The sequence below is a fragment of the Anser brachyrhynchus genome (assembly GCF_964034855.1).
Source record: "Anser brachyrhynchus genome assembly, chromosome: 6".
NCBI classification, from domain to species: domain Eukaryota; kingdom Metazoa; phylum Chordata; class Aves; order Anseriformes; family Anatidae; genus Anser; species Anser brachyrhynchus.
Genome location: NC_137700.1, coordinates 39,965,479 through 39,987,761, shown reverse-complemented (window position 1 = coordinate 39,987,761; position 22,283 = coordinate 39,965,479). Strand labels below are relative to the sequence as shown.

Sequence of the window (22,283 nt, the reverse complement as noted above, 5' to 3'; positions counted from 1 at the left end):
AATGCCGCAATTACAGGATTTGCAGAAGCCCCTTTGAAGAATTCTGCGCTGCCATCCTGGGGCTGTGGGGAACTTGGCCTGCAAAGGGTTTGGTGATGGCTTAAGGCTTATGCTGGTGGCTCAGGGATGGGGCTTTAGGCAAGAGGGGCATAAAAGTGATGTTGCATCGTCAGGCCTTGCTTGGCCTCTGCTGGGCCATCTCCTCCTGCTCCTGAGTTGTTGCTGGTTGTTTTCACTTAGGATCCTACAGTTTGGGAAGACTCCAGGGGATGCTTCTGCAAATGCCAGAGGATGGGTACAAGTGCGGGCTGAGCACGTGTGCAGCCTTGCTTCTCTGCTATGCTCAGAAGATGTGGAAATGGGGGAATAATCCTCATGTAAGCCTCAGGGGCAGCACTGCTGTGACTATATAGCACGCAAGTGAGTGCAAGACTTGTCTCTAAATCCCAGAGCAGTGTGCAAATGCTTGTGAACGGGCGCAGGGTCCTGTGGGGAGCTGCCTCGCAGGGTTCAGCTGTTTACATGCTGCAGGGAATTTGTGAACAGTTTCAACTCATTGGTTTGCTTTGTGAAGCTATTGGACGGGCTAATGCCTCCGAATCCCACCTGTTCTCTGTTTGCATTTGGGCACCATTTCAAACCCACACTGGAAAAGTTTATAGGCAAACATTATAAAAAGTGACAGTCTTAAGTGCTGCTACATTCGAGTTTGGCAACACAAATGCTCACCTGAAAGAGCTCACTATTTCCAAACATGACTTCATTATTTCATGACAACGCTTAGTGCTGGATCTTCCCTGATCCTCCAGAGAGAAAGAAATGCAGGAGGATAATGTTTACCAAACTCTAATACCGGCTTGACTTTTATTTTTATTTCTTTTTTGGTTTGCAATTAATTTTCCTTTTAAAGCTGTCTTTGAGTTTGGAGTTGGATTTGTGTTGAAAGAGTAAACTTGGGATTAGTAATTTAAAAAGAGATGAAGTCAATTGTGGTAGGTAGAAAATAGTTTTCATTGTGATTGTATGGGAAGAAGGGCAAACTGCACAGGAGGCCACTGCAACCTGTGCGAGCACCCTACAAGTGTCCTGGGGCTACTCGGCAAAGCCTTTAAAGCACCTGAAGGAGGGCCGAGCTATCTTCACCCATGGTGGCTTTTAAAAAGTTTAAACAAAGACATTTTAAAAGACTCCTGTACATTGTTGGCACAGTGTAAACTCTGTAAAAGAAATGTACTTTGCAGGCAGAGTGCTTGCAAAGAAGTCTTATAAACTTCTGAGTAAATTAGCAAGCTGGTTTCAGCGCCTTTGTTTTTTTTAACTGTAATCTGACAGTGGAATATGAATTAAAAATATTCTCCAGCATACTCATTGCTGATATGAAATATAGGTAGCAACAGGCCGTGCTCCTTCTGGAAATGAGATTTGGACCGGCACAGTGTGGTTCTCAGTAAAACACCTGCACCGCAGATCCGTGGATTCCTGACTGCATCGGCGAGGCTCAGCGAGTTTGTAAAACGTGTAAAGCTGTGTTGTAGCTTGTCCTGGGCTTCGAGATGGAATTTTGCACTCTAGAAAACGTAGAGACCCAGTTATAAAATCTAAATCTGAGAAGCATTACAGTTTCCACCAATGGTCCTGCTTAGGTTTTTCTTAAAGGGCTCTCCTGGCCACCATCTGGGTGCGATGTGTGCCAGGTCTGCCTGACAAAACTCGCTTGCCGTAGGGGAGACGACTTGGGAAGCTTTGCTGGCTTTGCAGGGGCACGTCCCTGGATCTGTTCTCTCTTTCCTTCAGGGAAGCTACCTCTGAGCTCCCTGAAATTATGTGATTCCCAAATGAGTGGGAGGAGAAATTGGGCTCCCTGGTTTCAAACGCAGCGAACTTCGAGAACAGCAAAATATTTAGCTGCCCAAGTTGGTGGCCACTGCTGGTTTGGGCAGCTTCAGCGTGACCAAGCTCTCACCTAAAGGCTACCCCAGACATGACATTTGTTTCAGTCTTCTGTTGGAGGTGTGATGCAAGGAACGAGCACGCTGAGGAGGGATGTGGCTTTCTGGGTTCGGTATTCTTAGAAGCAAGGGTGGGCACCAAGGAGTCATCTATTTTAGTGTTCCCTCAGACTCTGGACAACATACAAAAAGCGGTGCGTTTTATTTTTATGTGCAGACACGGGTGCACAGCTGGTGTCTGCGGCAGGACTTGCGCAGGGGTGAGAGCTGGGCAGCAGCTGGCTGGGTGATGTGACCCTCCCCAGGAGCAAACAAAGCGTGTTCCTGCTTCTCTCCTCTATTTACTTTTCATGCCAGCCCTGGAAAGGGAAGGAGGATACTGGGAGAGGGCTGTTGTGGTTTTAAGGAGAAGCCAGTGAAAAAAGCAGTCCTTATGTGTGGCACAGCCTGGCTGCTTCACAGGGGTGGCTTGGGGGGGTCCCTCCACCCCATACCAAGCCATCCCACTGCCCCATGGGGATGATGAAGCTGTAGTAACTGCAGGCAGATGTCATTTTCCGAGGACTTTTTTTTTTCTGGAAAAAGACTGTGGTTTGACATACTTCCTGACACTTGGTTACAAAGGGGACCTGATGGATGAGCCGTTTCATTCTGAAGGTCTGGTACACAATGCCTCTGAAAGCTTCATTTGTGTTCCTGGGCGTCTGCTGTGCCTGCTCAGGAGAGGCTGTGAAATAAGAAAAGAGGGAAAAAATAAAGGAAAAAGTTACTGTCGCTTGGAGCAGAGTTGGCAGTACAGAAGGCAAGTGTAGAGGCTTTGGAAAAGGTGCAGGGAGAAAAATAAAGGACATTGTATATGCTGTGTATAGAATCTCATGTTTACTGGCTCAGTGAGGGTTTGCATTTTTTTTGGCTATCCTTTTCTTCTAAAACAGCTCTTTCCAAGTTTAAGAAAACCCTATGTCTACAGTCAGGTGAGGGAAGATATATATTGAATTTCAGACACAAATGCTGTGATATAGAACTGAATTTGCTTTTTGAACTCTTCCTGCCTCCTCCAGGCTCCTGCGAAGCCCTCAGGCCCAGCAGCTCTCGTCTCTCCGGGGCTGGCTCGCTGTGGCTGGTGGGACAAGTTGTGACTTTGTGTGGCACAAGGGACACGACCAGACACTGTTCAAAGGAGAAGGAGCTTTCTCTGTGGTTAACCTTTTGAAAATAAAGCCTATCTATACCTGCATGTGGTTCAGTTTTACAAGACAGGTGGCTGGGCTAATCTGGATGAAACTTTTTATTTAACGTAACTTGATTGCTGTGGATAAAAAGGGCCGTCACTGACTTGTGTTGGAAATTCTCTCCTTTCCCTCTTTCTTCTTTTTTCCTCCTTTCCTTCCACCTTCGCAGAGCCGCCAACCAAATACCAAATCTCTCAGCCAGATGTACACTCAGCACTTCCAGGAGAACCACTTGAGTTGCGCTGTCAATTGAAAGACGCCGTCATGATCAGTTGGACTAAGGATGGGGTCCCTTTGGGGCCCGACAATAGGACAGTGATTATTGGGGAGTACTTACAAATTAAGGATGCTTCACCCAGAGATTCGGGCCTCTATGCTTGCACTGCTGTTAGGACCCTAGACAGTGATACTCTGTACTTCATTGTAAATGTTACAGGTGAGTGAGCTAAACGTAGGTTTTGCATGTAGAAGCTGTAAAATGTGATGTAAAGACAAGTTGTGATGTAACTTGAAACAAACTCAGCTAAACTCACTGTGCCCAGCTGGATCTGTAGTTGTGGTATTTTGGGTATTTTCCCCTTTGTCCTGATTCTGAAATGGCATCAGTTTGTATATACCCCCTCCTATTTAACGGGGTCTGTGCTGACTAATGCTACTGCTGAGTAGCCCCCTTACTCTGTGCCTCTGTGGACAGGATTAAATGATGGTCACTGTGGTGACGATGATGATAAAGCCACTAAAATGAATGCCAGCTTTCTTCCCTTCGTCAGAAGAGGAAAAGGGGTGTCCTACATCCTTTTGCACTGCTTTAAGTTTAGAGACAAATTACTCTAGACTCACTTGGTTTTGGTCAGCTGAATGTCTTAAGGAAGAACATAAATTTTTCAGTAGAAAGATTTTTTTTGGAATTAACAAGCTCTCTTTTGAAGCTTTGTAGCATTTAAGGATTATTAGCTAGTTTTGTTAGAATTTTATAACAATAACATATATTTATGCATTTTCTTTTACTATAGCACCTGCACAACTAACATGACATCTGTTCTCCTTGATAGATAAACTAAGATGTAGCATATTGGTTTATTAGTCTGTAAAATATACTGTTTTAAAGTCTTGGTTATTTTTAATGTGCAGATGCTCTTTCCTCTGGGGACGATGAAGATGACAATGATGGGTCTGAAGACTTCGTGAATGACAGCAACCAGATGAGTAAGTAACAGCAAACTGCCGGAGGTGCCTAGCAAGATCCACGTGGAAAATAACGTCCAGTTGCTTGCTCTTCTGCCTTCAGAGCTTCTCGATTGTTAACTGCATGTGCTATCAAGTAGCGGTATCTTTGTCCTTTCCTGTTTTCTGTTTCACATGGTTCGTAACTTGGAAAAGAAAAGAAAAAAATAAACTAATATTCTTCTAAACATGCTTTACTGGTCTGTACTTTCTGTCTCCCTTCTTGCTAGCATTTCTGAAGTTTCCTGTCTTCCTAAATAGAAGTTCAGTCTTTGTCTGTTTTAGCTGATCTTTGAGAAATCTGACTTTCCCTTTCCCTGAACCTGGACTGAAATCTAACAGAAGAAGCACAGATCCAACTCGCTTTGTTAAAAGGTAGCATGGAAACCTTAAAAATTAAGTTGCACTGAGGCAAATCCCTCAGTCTTTAACCTAAGCAGAAATTTCACTGGGGAGAATAGATTTGGAGACAACGGGATTCTTTTGTGTATAAAGGACCTCAAGGTTTGTCACAAATAAAGCAATCCAGCACTAAAAATACATTTAATGTTACTTACGCATGATGAAAATGGGCTAAAAGAGTCTTAAACCTAGCTGGATGTTAAACTTCAGTCCCTTTGGAGAATTTAGAAAGCTATTAATAGGCTCTAAATGGAACAGTCACTAAGGAAAAAAAAAAGAAAAGTAAAATTCATATTGGTTCCTTATGCCCCCATGCACTATTGCAAAATCCCCTTGGTTGGCTGATCGTTTGCTGTTGCTCGTGCTTTGGAAAGTCGATAACGTGAACACAGAAATCCTTCGTTAGAGATGTCAGCTGGCTGCAGAGTGCAGGAGCCAGGCAGTGTGTTTGCTCCTCAGCCAGGTAGCGATTGGCGGCAGTCCTCGGGACTTGAACCACTTGTTCGGATGATGGAGCACGAGCCTCGTTTCAGCCACCCTAGTTAGTTACTGTTGTATACGACTGCCCCTGCTCTGAAGCTGTGAAACATTAGATGCTCTTTAAAATGATAGAAGTAGTTAGCTGCCGGCGTGGCCCCGCCATCTGTTAGTGTGATTAACCCAGCCCGATTCACAGGTGCAGCCTGAAGTGGCTGAGATTAAGCAGCTGGAGGCTGCTCGGACAAAGGAATGCGGTGGCAGAGATAATTGGCGAGTTTGGAAAAGGGACATTGCTTTTAAAAGGAGTTGTGTAGGCAAAACGCCCAAGCAACATTAGTGTTCCTCTGAAAAGGGTTCATGGGTTCATTCCTTTTAGGAAACATCCCAGTATCTGTTATCGCCTCAGAGTTTCGTTGGTGCTTGTCAGAAAAGGGCTTGTGATATTTTCGGTGTGCGAGGGATACTGCTGTGCTTCCAAGCCGTGCTAATAGAGATGAACTGTGAGCAAACGGATTTTAAAGTGCATATAGCGAGAGAAAAAAGACGAGGACCTGATTTCAAGGCAAGTGCAGTGTGACTTTGTGCTAACTGCCTTGCCTTTTGCTGAACGGGGAGAACTATCCTGCAGTATCTTCTGTAACACCGCTTGTGCTCTTGTAATACGAGCATCATTTCAAGCTACTGTTAATCCATCTGTAGTGAGGAGCTGGTGAAAAGCCTTTGACCGCCTCTGTTTGCCGGGGATGGGCTGTGTGCTTTAGCAGGGGTCAGGCACACTTTCCCTGCTCAGAGTGAAAGATGCCTCTGAAGCGTGCGTGTTCAAACATCTCGGATGGCGGTGAGCGTGCAAAAAACCCTTGTAGTGTAGAACCATGGAAGCAAGTCCTTCTGAGAGTGCCCTTCAGTAAGGTGTCCACAGGTTCTGGCTCTCCCTTCAGGCTGCAGATGGGCGCTGGGCACAGCACCGCCGGCCTTCTGGGGTCTGAGCTCTCAGCGGTGAGAGCGGGAGCCGGAGGAAGGGCTGTGACACCGCAACTCTGCAAACAGTCTGTTTTCAATGAAAACTTGCATCGCTGTAACTCAGTTGGATTAATACGACTTTGCTGAAAGATGGTTGTGATTTGGCAAGATCAGAGCTGCATGATAGTTTGGGGTGGGACTCGGTTTGGTGCCTTTGCAAGCTGCCGGAGCTTGTGAGCCTGGTATCTCGTAAGCCTTCCCACCAGTATTCCTGGCCGTTCCCCTTCTAGGTTTTATGTCGCGCCCAGAAGGTCAGATCGAATTTAGGAAACTGAACTTCAGGGCAGGTTGAAAAGTGAAGGCGGAGGAGTGGTCTAAGTCCATCCTGAGAGTGCTGCGGGGTGGCAGTGGTGCGAAATGGTCAAACATCCCGTACTGCCTTCCTGGGCAGAGCCTGGGGACCTCAGGGTCCCACCAGTCCTTGGTTGCTACCCTTTGAGAGAAGAGCTCTTGGAGCGTTTCCTGAACCACGGTTTGAGCATCGCAGATCTAAAACCGTTTAACTGATAATTTACATGCAAATTACAGCTGTGATCATTAAGGATAAGCGGTGGAAATTGGCCTGGTTATGCCTTCAGTGATGGAAACAAAAGGCCATAGTCTTCAAAGGTTGTTGCTTTTTGATGAAACAATTCTGATAAAGTCCAGCTGTCTTGGCATGTTAATTATGACGTGATGAGGCAGGAAATGGCTGTAGTGCCTTCCACAGGAAACTGAACCTTGGCATTCTCATTCCTGCATATTTAAAACCAAAGCAAACCTTTTAGAGCTGTTTTATTTACGAGTGGAAGTATTCTTTTAAGCTCTTTTATTTGCTTTGCCTCCGTTACAAACATGTTTTCCGAGGCCAAGGTTTTCAAAGGCAGGCAGAGGGACCGAGGAGGAAATCTAGGCTGCTTTTCAAGGCTGCCCCAAAATAAAAGCGCTCCTGAAGGATGGAGGCTGGAGGTGGCTCAGCAGCAGCCTGCTCTGGGGAGGCGAGGGCGCTCGCACGTACACGTGCCCGTTCGGCCCGTGTGTGTTTTTAAGTAAAAGGCATGCACGGCAGACTTCACTCTGTGTTTGGTGTCCTCCTAGCTTGACAGAGATTTCAGCTGTCTGAAAAAACAACGTGCTAGATTTGTTCCAGACTGCATCCTGAATAGCTTTTTATTACTTCCAGCTTTTGTCGGAGTGATTAGTGCTCGTGGTGAAGGTGTAGGGTTGGTTCCCCTGCAAAACAGACCTCTCTCTCTCCAAAATGGCTTTGTTGGCAACTCAGTTTTTACCTTCATTGCCCTAAAGAGGTGCGTCAGCTTGGTGCTGGGGCATCACCTCCATGGATGTTGACCTGGGGCTTCCTATTACAAGCCCTGGCCATTGTCGCTTCCCGCTGGTGGCAGTGAAGAATGCTTTGCTGGTACTTGTTGCTTCATCGTCATCATGATTTTGGGAGGTAACCTGACTTTCAGGCTGCTGTTATCCGGGCTCTCTGTGCTCAGTGCTGGCAAGGCAACAGCTGTCGTGATGGCTGCACTCAGGCTGAGATGCTCAGACCGACAGGAATTTTCTAGAGAGTAGCCCTGAAGATGCTGCTATTCTGCCTTGAACTCTGCTCAGGCGACTGGAAGCTTTGTGGATTTTTTCTTTCCTTATCACCCTTTAAACAATTTCTTCTGGGCCAAGCAATGGTAAATTGGCACTGAGAACAAAAAGTATCTAAATGTAATCCACATGCTGTGCTTTTCATGCCTTGAAGAATTTCAGAAAGGATAAAACAAGGTTCAAATTCATCAAATCCTGCAGAGTGGAAACCCGCTCAAGGGAGCAGCAAAAATTGGATGCTGCCTAGAAGTGGTTTTTAATTAAAGGTCAAATACAAGTGTACTGAAAACCTTGGAGTAGCTTGGGGTGGTCGTTTCAGGTGCACTGACGTGCTCAAGGTGCTTCTCAGGCAGGCTTGGGCTTGGCTACTCCTGTATTTCTTTGTATTACATATGTGAAGAAGAAAAATAATAATCAGGGAATCCTGAAGTGAAGTGGTCCCCTGGGCTGCCTAATTTCAATTTCACAAGCAGGAGATTTGCCTGATTAGATGTAATGCATTTGCAGCGGAGCGCGGTGCGGGTCAGCAGGATATTTTCTTCCCTAATGAGAGCTCGAAAAGCCATCAGGAATTCCCACCCCTTCCCCTGCTGCTCGCCGCCGCTGCGCCGGGCTTGGCCCCGATGTTAGTGGGAACTCCTGCCAGGGGTGCTGCCTCCCTTCACCCGTCCCGTAGGCAAAGGGGGGATGGAGATGGTCTGTGTGGGGTTGGCAGTGGTCGGTGTGTGCTGGTAAACTACATTTATTCTTCGTTTTAGCAAATCTGGATGGTTTTGCCCTCAAGAGAAATAAAAGCAGAAAAGGTGCTTTTAGGTTTTGAGAAGTTAATCTGTGAAGAGAAATGCCACGTGTCGCAGAAGGGCTGTGAGTGTTAGGGTTTGCAGATATTGCTGCCTTTCTCTTTTCCCTTAACCACCCTGGTGAGCTGCCAGTACGTGTTGCTGCTACCCAGTGAAAAACGGCAGGGTATCCTGACGCGCTTTCAGGCCGTGGTTTCAGCATGTGATGTCCACATGTTTTTCCTCAGAGTTCCCCTGTAATTCAGGAACATTACGGAGCCTGCTGATGCGAGCCTTGTGCAAGCTTTCCAAGCACAGTCCTTCCTCCCAGCCCAGAGCTTCCCTCCCGTTTCTCTGTGTCCATTCCTCTTCGTTCCTGCCTGCATCCTCCCAGCCTTTTCTCTGCTCCCACCTCTCCCACTGAGCGAAGCGTTTCCTCTCTGTGCATTTCTTGTATACAAGGATTACCTGGGCGCTTCTTTACACGATTTTTTTTAAAGGGTGTGGGGGTTGTTGGACAAGGGATTACGTGCCAGACAACCGGAGCGTGAGCATACTTCATTGCAAGCTGGTACTCGTGTAAAGTATTTGTGTAAAAACCTGGCTGCGTGGAGCGGCCTGGTTGTGGGAGCTGCTTGTTGGTGGCCAGATCCTGACCAACTCCCATGCCCTGGTCCTGGGCTGTGCTCTGCTGGGAGCTTCCCGCTGGGCTGGGCGCCGTGACTTTCTTGTGCTGGGCTCTCTGAGATGCCAGTATAACCAGTTTGGGATGGTTGATGACCTGACCTGCCTCGGTTGGCTTTGTGGACACCACGGGTAGGCCCGGTATTGGTCCTGTGATACGTTTTTAGCCATCCAGAGAAAATATCCTTGTAATGTATCAGTAGGAACCTGTGATTGCCTTCACCTGGTACAGACCTAATGTAATTTGGTCTTTGCGTGTAGTTGGTAATTCCTTTGGTTGGCTTTGTTTAAAGGCTTCTGTTGTTTTAATGCGATCCTGGTTTTAGCAAATAGCATTAACAGTGAATTTCCTTGCATCTCTAATTCACTTTAGTCCATGTAACAATTTCTTAGCGCGGTAGTTAAATTTCCAATAGTTACCTGATTTTCTGTTTTGATTACATGCACAAATTTGCTTTGCTTTTCTACTTCATTAATTTTAACACTAATTGCTACTTCGGGGAAAAAAAATCACTTATCGTTCTTAGCATCGTTTTAAGGCTTGCTTTTGGAATGTTTTCTTTATACAGAGAGAGATGTTGTTAAAGGATTTATTCCTGTATTTTCTATCCAGCTGTATTTTTATTTAGGGAGGAGGGTGGCAGGATTTCTGAGTTTGTGCTGATTGTAAGAACGGCAATAAATATTTGAGGAGCGGAAGAGTTTATTTATAGTGGAGTGTAAGGCTGCTAATGAAGGAAATGAAACAGGGCTGAGAGAAATGGAGTTATTTTTCTGGACCCCTCTAGTCCTAAAAATTCCAGGCTAATCTGATTTGCTTCAGGAAAATGCCATTGTGGAAGGAATTAATGTTTCCTAGTATTAACCAGATCTTGAATATTTAACTTTTTTCAGCTGTTATGGGGATACAACCAAAGCAATATCAGGAAGGCACCATGCAATGTAGCCAAAGCGGTGTGTGGCTCCAGAGCATGGGGTGATCTTGGGTATTTCAAGTAAAAATTGATTGGGTAAAAGGAGGTGGGCAGATGTGTATTTTGATGCGCTGTGTTGACAAAAACAACAAAATGAGTTGCTGAGTTTTGCTTATCCATGATTTCTGGTTTGGTTTCCTCCTCTTTGGTTAAGATTTCAGAAGTATATTCCCTTTGCAAATATATTTTAACGGCTTCTCAACAGCACAGTTAGCTTTGCCATGTTGGTCTGTGAGCGTTAGCAGGCTCCTAGGCAGGTAGGTGTGCTTATCCCCCTTCAAACATGTGGGGACAGGATTAAGGCTGAAGCTTCATTTTGGTCTTCTGCCTTTGTCTCTCTTCAAAACTGGGGTTGGAGAATTCAAAGTTTGCTGAGTGCTCGCAGTAACTCAGCTTGAGGTCTCAAGCCTCTGATCAGTGGGGTCTGCTGAAAACTGCCTTACTCAACATCCACAAAACAAAGGATATCTGTGGTTAATTATTGGAATTTTGTCATAAATTATCTACTCCAGGCTGCAGACTGAGCCGTTTGCAAAATTCTGGTCAACACTTGCAGCATATGATTTCCAGTCCTGTACTCTTCCTAAACCACGCTGTCCCCACTAAAACAAGTGCGGACAGCCCTTCCCATCTGCGGAAGGGGCTGGAAAGGGAGCTCGGATGCTGAGCACTGACATTTCTGCACGCTTCTCCTCCCAACAGGGGCACCCTATTGGACTCACACGGACAAAATGGAGAAAAGGTTACATGCAGTGCCAGCGGCCAACACCGTCAAGTTCCGTTGCCCAGCCATGGGAAACCCAACACCAACCATGCGATGGCTGAAAAATGGGAAAGAATTTAAACAAGAACATCGTATTGGCGGCTATAAGGTAAGATCTCATTATGTTATTTTGCAATTTCTGTTCTTGACCAAGGCTTGAATAAGAAATCAAAAAAAACTTGCTGAAGTCAACAGAAAATCTTTTTTAATGGACTTGGATCAAATTTAGACGCAAAAAAAAAAAAAAGTAATTGTTTTCTTCTGGGGAAGGGTGGGTGGTTTCTCTGGCTGTTAGTGAGCTTTAACTTATTTTTTTTCTTAAATTCAATACCAGTTCAGCTAAGGATTATTTATAATGACTTATTTGGAAAACTAAAGACTGACACTGCAAAACACAGTAAGATGTGAAGGCTTTACTCCATTTGTTTTCAGCTGCATTGTTAAAACCATGACTATCTGCAGTGGTGATTATACGCAGTTTAATAACGGAAGGGTCGGAAGTCAAAAGTTATTATTTTCTATAGAGTTTATGGTCTGTGAAACTGAAATGGGAAGCAGAATTTGAGGGAAAGTAACAGCAATTACTTACAGGGGTTTGTTTGAATTTTAAATAGCTTCAGATTAGACGCTTCATTCGAAGTTGGTGGTTACTGATTAAGAGAGAGGTTCGGGGAGGCCAGCTCTTTCTCTGGCTTAGTGCACGGACCTTTAACCTCCAGGTATCTGCCTAGGGCAGGTCAGAAGTCAGAACTGGGTCATCTTATCCCCGGAATGGGAGTGCATGGCTTGGATGGCGGATTGCTGTTCATACGTGCCCCTTGCCATCCTGCCCCAGCTTTCTGAGCTACCTGGATCTCTTCTGGGAGCTTTCCATCCATGGCTTCTCATGCCCCTGGTGCCCTGATGGAGCGAGCGTGGATGTTGCTTCGTGTGCCGTTGACTCAGATCCTGCTTGGTACAAAAAAATATGTTTTCCAGTGCAGAGGAGAACAAGCCATAGCCTCCTTTCCTCTCTAACTAGATTTACTGTAGAAAGTGTCAATTTTTCCAACGTTTGTGTTAGCAGAGAATGAAGCCCAGAAAATTTCCCCGCGTGAACACTAATTATCTAAGTAGACTTTTCCATCTGTTTGCTTACACCATAAATTGCTGTTGCTTATGAGTGTACACCTGGCAGCACCTTCTGCCTTTCATAATGCTATGGAGTGTTAACGAATTGGCTACAATTCAGTGGTTTTCACCTTTCTCACAGTGCTTATTTAAAAAAAAAAAAAAAGCCAATTAAAAAACCCCTTAATCCTGTCTTGGAAAATAATAGTAACTGTTGCAGTACTGACTGAGACATTGTTTGCACTCTTTACGTCTCATGAAGGGGAAATGCAGATATTACTCTTGAAAACCGTGAAAGAAAATCAGTGTCTCGTAAGACAGGACGGAGATACCTGATCTCTCTGGTTTGGGAGAGTGATCTGTGGTGGGGTAAACCTACCACCACCGCTAGCCTGTGTCAGGCACCTGGTTGAGCCCATTCATACTCTGTAGCAGATACACACAAAGTGGCACAAATTAAATTTTGGTCTTGTGTATGAAATGTGTACAATTTCCTAGCTATGTATGTGCTCAGGGAAGAAACAACAGATGCCAATTTTTAAAGCCAGCTGGATAAGTGAAGTATATACCTATAATTCTAAATCATAAAACTTCTTACATCTCTTTAGAGGAAAAAAAAAGGGGGGGGGGGGGCACAGCTGTGGATTTTAGGCTTTTTTGTTGCTTGTAAATGCATCACATTTAAAATGATCCGGAAGCATTTACTTATTGTCATTCTGCTTATCAAACCAAAGTATGTTCCAGATTCAGCTGGTGTTTTGAATACTTGTGTTTTTAAGGTGGAAATTTTTTTTTTCAATGGATGTCCATTAAAGAATGAGGTCTCCAGAGCTTCTAGAGGCTGTGTCCTGTATTTGTTGGAGGGGCTGTATGTGGTCTCTTTGGGCTTACTCAAAATTATTGTGGAATGGGGAGAACTGTATTTTCTTGACAACTGCAAACAAACAAACTTGCAGTGAAGGAATCCTCGGAAAGGAGTGAGTCTTCCCTTCTTCGCCTATGTTCAGCCAGCTGGAATGGCAGCCCATGATAATTCTTGTACACCGGATGGTCCTGAGTGTAGGCATTGCAACAAGTAAAGCATTTCTGCTGTAGATCTTCATACACAAAATACTTGGAGTGCCTAGAAGAGCTGGAACCTGGCCATACAGCCATTACCAGTTGACCTAACACTGTCCGTTCCTTTTGGGAGAGATGGTCATGACTTTGAGAACAGGGAAAGGGAAGGAAAATGTGAAGTTTTCCAGTAATCCTCCAGCCACCTCTCTCCTGCTGCTAAGAAATCTCTTCCTTGTATGCTCTTTATCACAATCAGATAGTGGCCTGTAGCACTTTGTCCCTCTGACTGGGGAATGTCTTGAGTCAATTTACATTCAGGCAGGCTAGCAGAAGGGCGTATGCGCTGGCCAAGATAGCTCCCAGAGCGAAATTCCTCCGCTGTGACTAATTCTGGGTGGTGAAATTCAAAATCAAACCTCTTATGATTTTTCAAGGCATATCTGAAGTTCCCACAGCGAGGAGAAGAGGAATGGTTATTGAATTTCTAAACCCTTATTAGGCATTTTTTTTATGCCTTCCCAAAAGTGATGATAATTCTTGCTTGTGCGTTTTAAGGCATTTTAAGATTTCTTGGGGTGAATACTCTACACCATTTATGTGAGACCACAGCAGCCTTCACTTTTGTGTCACACCACCCAGAAAGCAAATGTACTTGTGTCAGTGGCTACTGTTTAAGTATTAACAGGTGTGTGTTTTCACATATGCGTTTTGATAAGCTTCATCACTGCAGTGGTCTTCCACACGTTTAAATTCAGTCAGGTAAATACAGAGAAAAGGAAAGAAAGGTGACTATATAGGAACTGCAGAAACCTGGGGCTTTTGTGGGGATGTTTTGCACTTGTTCTGTTAGCCTGAGCTGTAGCAGCTTACCTGAAGTGTGCTGATTTTTGTGGGGTATCAGATTTTGGTTTCTGACATTGTGTTGATTTTTTTTTTTGAAATTCTTTTAAAGTTGATCCATTTGTACCATTATTATTATTACTTTTTTTCTAAATGACAACTTTTCATCATATATCTGGTTACTGAGGATGTTTTGTATTTTTAAAATTAGCAGAACTTTCCACATTTTTTTATATGATACTCCAAAAGCCAAGAATTTCTATGAGATTTTCCTTGCCCTTTTACATTTTGATTCTAGTTTGGGTTTGCTCGCTGCCAAGCTATATCTAAAGGATGCAGTTGCATATATTTGATATTGATGATTTAGTTTAAAAATTAAGTTGTTTGGAGACACTGTCTGGAAGGTTTGGTTAAAGAAAATTGTGGAGGAAATTGCCCAAAAAAGCATCTCAGTAATTTGCTAGAAGTGTCAATACATGGTCAGGCAAAACCCATACTGAGATTATATTTATTGTCCTAACACTTTTGCGGAGAAAGTGCCCTCTTGGGCACTGGGGTTAAGTATTGTGAAGCGCAGATGCAGCATGAAAATGGTATTGCAAAGCAGAAAGTTTTTTTTTTTTTTTTTTTTTTTAAAAAAAAGAGTGCAAAAACTGTTATTAAACTATGGCAACGAAGCATTTGAAGGGTCAAGCTATGATTCATGATACTTGGAATGGAGTTGTTCCCTGAATTTTGCCCTATTTCAAGAACAGGCCATTACAAATTGGAAGGGATGCTCTGAAGGCTATGTGATGGGCTGCGTGGGTATTCTCAAGGGTTTTGAACAAAGTTAATAGCAGGGCTTCAGGAAACAAAATAGCAGAAATAACAGGATAATAACTGGCAAAGACCTAGTCAGGTTGGAGAACTGGAGAAGTTTTCTAAAACTGACAACTCTGTGGCTGTGGGCACTTGTCCTTTTCTGGAGCCCATCTGCCTGGTGAGGATGCTCCCACTTTCAGTGATTTGTTGCTGTTCTCATGTGTGTTTCTTCTTTTCCTTCTCCCCTTTCTAGTGGATTAGTTCTCATAAACTCCCCAATATGTTCTGCCTTCCAGACAAGCTCATGTCATCTTTCTGAACGGACCCAGCTGCTATTACCCAGGGAAAGTTGGTAGGGAATATTTGGAGAGCTGCAGGATCGATGTCTTCACCAGGAGGGCTTTAACCTGCCTTCCCAAGAGAGCATCTCTTAGGTACCTCTAACCTCTGCAGCTTCAGGCACAGGGTTCTTTTGGTTTGCTTTTCCCAAAAAGACCATCCCTGTTCATCCAGATGCAGAAAGCAGGGTCTGGGCGCTGTTGAAGCACTGCTTTGAAACGAGCTTTTATGTGACCTGGTGTGGTTTCAGTGATGGTTTTCAGTAATGGCACTGAAGAGAGCCTTCCTGGGGTTAGGTGGTTAGGGCTGGGTGTTATAAAAGGCCCCGTTAACACAGCCTGCGTGGTCACGGTGTCGCATACGGGGTGGCTGCAGGGACGTGGCAGGATCGTAGCGTGCCTTGGAATGAGGGGCTCAGTCTGGGAGCCGTCAGCAGGGGAAGCCGCCGTCATCCCCGGCAAAGGCGCCTTCAGCTGGGCTTTGCAGTTGTAACCAGACAGCAGCAAGCCAACAAGCTGAATCTAGTTGAATCCAGATTCGTGACATAAATCCAGTTGTGTGACGATGTGTCATAAATGCTTTGGGCCTTCGCAGCAGTTGTTTAGCTTAAACTAAAGAGGCTTAAGCTGTTGTTTTAGTATAAAGATATTATCTCTTTCTCGTTGGAGTTGCGAGAAGGGAAATTACACAAATAGTTTTTAACGTTGCCATCCAGTATATCCACCTGTGGCTGTAAGTTATGTTTTCGTATTGAATGCCACACAATTTCTTGTGTTTTCCAATCAGTTGATTACTTAAAAAAGTGCAACAAAAACTGTAGCTTTTCTGGATCCGTGTTCTGTTCTTCCTGTTTTGCAATCAAATACGTTAAAAAATGCTCTGATTCTGAATTTTTAAATTTGTAATGGCAAAAAGTTCAGGTATCTTTGACCAAGTCTTTGCCAAAAGAGCTCATACAGTAAGATGTTCAATATATACAGCTGTTGTATTTCTTATTTGCCAGTGTTTTATGATAGTAGTTATTCCTGACCAAATGCTGTCTTTGAATGTTGCTGAGCAGAATAAGGAGATAATAGAATAGTATCGATAAGCTCTAGCTTTACAAACTTATTTCTGAGCTCCTGATGCTGTGAAAAAAAGCCAATGTATTCTTCTGATGCATACCACCAAAAGGGGGAGCTGGGGAGAGGGGCTGTAAGTTTGGGCTGGAGATTTTGGGGTCCTGTTGTCACACGTTTCTGCGACATTTGGTCAGCATCCATGCCCTTTACCTACTCCTTGGGGGCTTGCCTGCATTTTCTTTGTTTTTCAAAGCCCACATGGCCAATCGTTAGCTAGCGGGAGACCCTTAGAGAGGGCTCTTCTCAGCTTTGGGCTGAAGGCGTTTTTACTCCAGCAGGTGTGGGTGCTGCTGGCAGCGTGGATGCAGCCCTAGCAGCCTGTTCCTGCTGGAGGAGGAGCTGTACAATAGGCGAGCACGAAGCAGGGTTTCAAACCTGTGGTTGTAATAATCTTTCAAGAACGTGTAGTTACTGGAAGTGTCACTATATGGTCCATAAATTTTTCTGGTATACGGCACTGAATTACTACTTTCCATTTGGATGATTAAAATTACTGTACCAGATTGTATTTTATTCCATTTGCTAAAACATGTACTTCGCAGTTTAAAAGCTGTACATTACAGCTACATGATGTTAAGATTTTTGAGCACTTTGTCAAAAATGTAATGCTGAAACAAGGGATTAATGGATAGCCAGCAAGAGGTCATTCTGGGAGCCAATTCATGATGCAGAGAATATATATGTGTACTGGATGACTCTATATCCTTCCAGTATTGGGCCGGATCCTATTTTCTGTGAGACCGTTGCCAACGCTCCTTTTGAGTTCAAATGGGAAAGGAATCAGCACCTTTAATACATTGTGTCCGAGAAGGATTGTATGAAATAAGCGTATATCCTTATATTCTGTTTCAGTGAGGGTTTCCTTCAAGCATTTTTCAGGAGGCCTTCATTTCTTTCAGCCCTATAGCAGTAAGAGATGCGGCCCCGCTGTTTCTTTAGGAGGGAGCCCAGGCATTGCCCCTCTTTGTATTTTGTTTCTCCAAAATATGGGCTGTGTAATTGAGCTATTAGAGCAAAAAGCAGACTGGGATGTTAGGGGATCATATCTATCCCATATTGCTTGTGGGTAGTTAAGATTACCAGATGATTGTTTGGAGACAGATGAGAAATATCTGGAGGGTGTGAATTCACATTGGAGTGGATTGAGAGGTAAGCCCGGTACGATGACTGCTGCTAATTGGTGCCATCGTCGTAAGCCTGGTAGGACTGGATGTGCGCTGAAGTCTGAAGTGCTCAAATTAGGGACGAGGTATGTTTATAATGGGGTACATGAAAACTGCTGTACCTGTGCTGTACCCAATCAGGCATAAATAAAGCATTTAAATGTCAGGAACTGTTAAACGAGCACCAAAGAGACTAATTTTAAACATGGACTACAAAAGATGAATTAATTTGCGAAAATAGTTGTTTTGGAAGGCGAGATGGGGATGCTGTGCTAGGGAAGATCTCAATTTCTGTCTGCAACCCCACCAGGTCCGCAACCAGCACTGGAGTCTCATCATGGAGAGCGTAGTCCCGTCTGATAAAGGAAATTATACGTGCATCGTGGAAAACCAGTACGGCTCCATCAATCACACGTACCATCTTGACGTTGTCGGTAAGTAACCGTCTGTCAAATACGTGGCGATGTTTTTAATTAATGACTGATTTCTATATTAAAACATTTAGAACTAGGCTGATACATTTTGTGTCAGTTTTGAAGATGATTTCTTGGTAGTCTGAAGATAGGAATCCACTGCATAGCAATTCCTGCGTAACTTAATGTATTCGCTTGTCTCATTCGTGTCTGCACGGCTAATCTGCCCATACCTAGGCAAAGCTGTAATATCTGTGTGTGCAAGTAAGCTCTTGTTAATTACTTGTTGCTGCGATACACCTAAAAGCTTACCACAAAGAACAGATACTAAATACTAATGCAATTTTAATTATTAGTATTACAACTTAATTATTACTGGTACGATTGTATTGGCATCAACTTTAATAACTGCAGTTGTGAAAACTGTCAAGTGATCCTCGAGATGGCTGATACTACAGCTGAAATAATCCTCTTAGGAAATGCTAGATATTGACTTCGGGGAAGCCAATGCAGATCTGGATTGCAGAGAAGGTACTTGGCATTCGCAGCACTATAAGGAGGTCTGAATGCAGCACGTTACATGGGCTATGGGCCGTTCCTGAGACACAGACAGCAAAAATTACGAAGTGTTTCACCTGAGGACAAATTCTAAAAAGCTGTGTGAGTTCTTAATAGCAGTTGTGTTGTGATTTAGCAGCACTACTAAGCATATGCTTAGTAATATTAACTTAATACCAAAATCCTGTTGACTTTAATAAGGCTTACACATTTATTAAAGTGCTTAGCTAAATTAGGGCTTGAAATCTCAGGAGCTGATTCTATTCACCCCTAGTCTTGCTGATTAGCCTGGATGGGTGTGAGTAGATTTATTGAATCTGCAGGGATTGCTATCCACAGTAATCAGTTTGGCTATTATAACAGGACTTGGCAGTAGTAATTTTGGGGATCTGAGCTGCAGTTTCTAAAGTGTGTCTGAATGGACTTTGGTCTCCCCAGGCTTGTGGGGTGATCTGATCTTCACAAGCTCTGGGAGTAAAACTTTGGTCAATCAGTACTGAAAGCAAAAATAAATGTGATTATTGTAAGTGATTTTTGGCTGGTGATCGGAAGCCCAACTTGTCTTCTAGAGCAAATCTTATTGTCAGTTTGGCTGTATTTGGACAAAGAAGTGGCAAAATTTTCATTTTGCATTCTGTAGATTGTTTTTTTACATGAATGAAAAATGCATCCCTTGTATTGTTTTGGATGCTCTTTACTAGTACCTTACTTTGTCCTGGACCACTTTAATCTGCAGAAACTCCCAAATCTAAAGGGGAGTCGTGCAGCAGAGAAGGAGGGAGAGAATTTTGTGATGGGGATGCTGTCAGGCTGCAGCCCTACTTGTACGTTGAAGTCTTCAAAGATGGTCTGAACCACCCAACTCCCCTATCCCTGTTCTTTAGTTAGTTAACACCAAAAACAGACTGAGGATTTTTATAGCATTAGCAATATTTTGTCATCCTCAGTAGGGTTAGCCATGCATATTGTTGAGGTGAAACCGAGTGACTCGTAGAGCCGTTCTTGTTTGAACACTTGTTGAATACCATTTATTGAGGGTGCAGCAGTGGCTGCCAGAGCTGGTAATACACGGCTCCCTGTGTACTCCGGTGCGGTGCGGAGCTGCTCGCCCTGGCTGGACTTACAGGGGGAGAATGTAAGGGGGTGGCCAGCTGAGGGATTTGTGGAGGTTTTTTCTTCATTTGTTTTGCTATTTGCTTAATCCTTTAGGGGAGCCTAGATTGATTCAACTTCGTTTTTGCTAAAAGATGCTTTTAGTAGGCTGCATGAGATTAAGAAGTCTCTTGCAATATTGGGATTTTACCTTGCTCAAACAAAAATAGTTAAAAATCCCCCTTCCCCTCTTTTCCCTGATCCTTTTCCTTGTTGCCTTTGAGGTCCCAGTCTGCTTCACGGTGACTGTAAATTTCTGTACCCAGTTTTTCTTTCTAGCAAATGTGTTCATGGATGATGCAGTCACTTGAGCAAATATTTGTCAGAAGCCCTCTCACCTCCTCTCCCTTTGAGCCTTTTGAATGCCTTACATTGAGGAATATTATGCAAAAGTTTATTTTTCCTGGCAGTAAATTATAGTAACCTGCATGAATGAATGGAATGGCAATAAGGATTAAGTCATTTATTTAAATGTCTATTGCTTTCCTATAGAGAGGCAGAAAAGTAAATAGTGAGGTCAAGTTCTTCAAAAGCAACTGGCGACTTGGGGTGCTGGGTACCAATGTCATATTCATGGCACCCAAAGGAGACCTGATTTTCCCTGGGGGAATATTCAACATTTTCTGACACTTAGGCCCTAGGAGATGGGAAAGCAAATGTCCAGAAGTCACTTCTGCAAAGCACAGCTGGTGTTTTGGAGCTCAGCATGCTTCATCGTTTTATTCCCTTTTTGCATTTAGTTTGAGTGAAAGAGTGTAATTGTTAGTTTACTTTGAAAACATACATATGGGATTGTGCACCCTAAGATAACTAATACTGTGCATTGGATTTACTGAGAGTCTCTCAAGAGATGCTGCACAGGAACTGTAACCTGAAAGGGGCATTGATGCTAGCAAGCTTGTCCGTTTCTGTGTTGCTGAAAGCTTTCAGTAATTGTGGAGGTTGGGCAAGAAATTGCTGAAGCAGTAAATTACAACAGCCAGAAAGGGAAACTCTGACTGTTTTTTCTAGTTAAGACAGTTCTACAGAAGTTAATTTTCTGCCTTTTTTTGTTTCTCTTTTTTCTCCATATGAATTTTCCATTCCCATAGGGTTGTGCAGAGTTATGGATGTTTGTTTAGAGGCTATTGCATATGTAGACCGCATCTTACAAACTTCAGGTCATAATTTTAGGCCAGGTTGTGTGTGGAAAACTGTCAGTTGAAAGCCTCTGAAATTGCTTTTCCTACATGGTTTAACTGATTCCAGAGTTGATTAAGTGTAAGTAATAGCAAATGGTATTAAACATGGTAATGTATTATATGAACACAAGCATCTGACTATATGGTGTAATGTAGAGAACCCTCTGATTATGTCACAGATTTGGGAGGTATCCCAGCAAAAATCGTGCCAAAGAATGACACAATGCTAGTTAGGAATATCCAGTATTACTTGATGCCAATTACTTTCCAAACCTTGAACTCTTTCGACAGTTAAAAGCCTGGAGCCAGCAGGGCTGAGAAGTTTTTCAGCCCCAATGTAGGTGTGAAGTATTCTCGTTTTTACCTTGTAATTACTTGCAAGAACTCTCTTAAAACAGTCAGCTCTGCTCAGATGGTCTCATTCAAATTTACAAACCTGGCAAAACAGTCGTACTGAATTTTTTACAATGGGAGTAGAAAATACTGCCGAATAAAGCAGCTCCTCTGTGTAACACCAAATACTTGTCTGCATTGACAGTGTGAGCAGGGAACAGTCCAGGGAAGTTGGGCAGGATATTCTGTGCTGGATGATGTTATTCTTTAAAAGTTCAGGACACCTGCATGGGCTGCCTTCTCCTTCCCTAAGCAAGGACTGGAGCAGGCTGCAGGGTTCTGCAGATAAGGTGGTGGTACCAGTGGAAAATTGTGGCCATGCAAAACGCTGTTGGGAAGGGAGAGGAGCAGTCTCCAGCTATTCATTGGAGTACTACCCAGAGGCTTCAATTAATATCAGATATTTGTTGCCGGAGGCATCATGCCAGCGCACAGTAATTACTTACAACCTAAATGCAGAGACTGGGGGAAGGAAATGTCACTGTCCATTTTATAGATGAAAAAACAGCTGTAAAGCGATGAAATTTCTAGCCCTGGGTCACACAGGAAGCTGGTGGCAGAGCGAAAAAATAAAGCTTGTACTTGAATCCTCCTCCAACACTTTAATTAAAAGAATTATTTCCTTTGTAAAGTTCAGCCCATCAGCTGGTTTTTACACGCAGCTCAAGTGCCTTTTTCTTTCTTTCTTTCTTTTTTTTTTTTTTGTGTGTTTAATGGCAGGTAGAAGCTCACATTTTCATAGTAAGCGTGCTAATAGACTAACTCAGTTCTCATTAAACATATATAAAGTCATACAGTCTTAAGGGAGAATGATTGAAAACTATGTGGTTTGCACTTATGAGTCGTATTGTAGTGAATCCGGGTTGTAGGAAGCAACGTGGGAATGTAGCCACTGAGACCTGTACATAATTAGATCACTCTTGGATTGCAATTATCACTAGAGTACTATTTCAGCAGCGGCAGTTCTGTTTGAGCGTGGAAGTAACTAATTGAATTTATATTTTAACAGCAAAAAAGGTTAGTCTTTAACACGCATAGTGCAGGTAGCCATTTCTGTCC

General features: G+C 43.6%; 1 protein-coding gene across 4 annotated transcripts in view; it reads left to right on the top strand.

Moving 5' to 3' along the window:
- Positions 1 to 22,283, top strand: part of FGFR2 (fibroblast growth factor receptor 2) — an 83,044-nt gene that overhangs the window by 16,399 nt on the left and 44,362 nt on the right. For 2 of the 4 annotated variants that reach the window (XM_080597111.1, XM_080597110.1), the window contains exons 3-6: positions 3,351 to 3,617; positions 4,313 to 4,387; positions 11,031 to 11,200; positions 17,838 to 17,961. In XM_080597111.1, the coding sequence (XP_080453237.1) occupies positions 3,351 to 3,617; positions 4,313 to 4,387; positions 11,031 to 11,200; positions 17,838 to 17,961 (636 nt within the window). The remainder of the gene's footprint in view (positions 1 to 3,350; positions 3,618 to 4,312; positions 4,388 to 11,030; positions 11,201 to 17,837; positions 17,962 to 22,283) is intronic. The other 2 variants (XM_080597112.1, XM_080597113.1) reach the window with 2 other exon arrangements.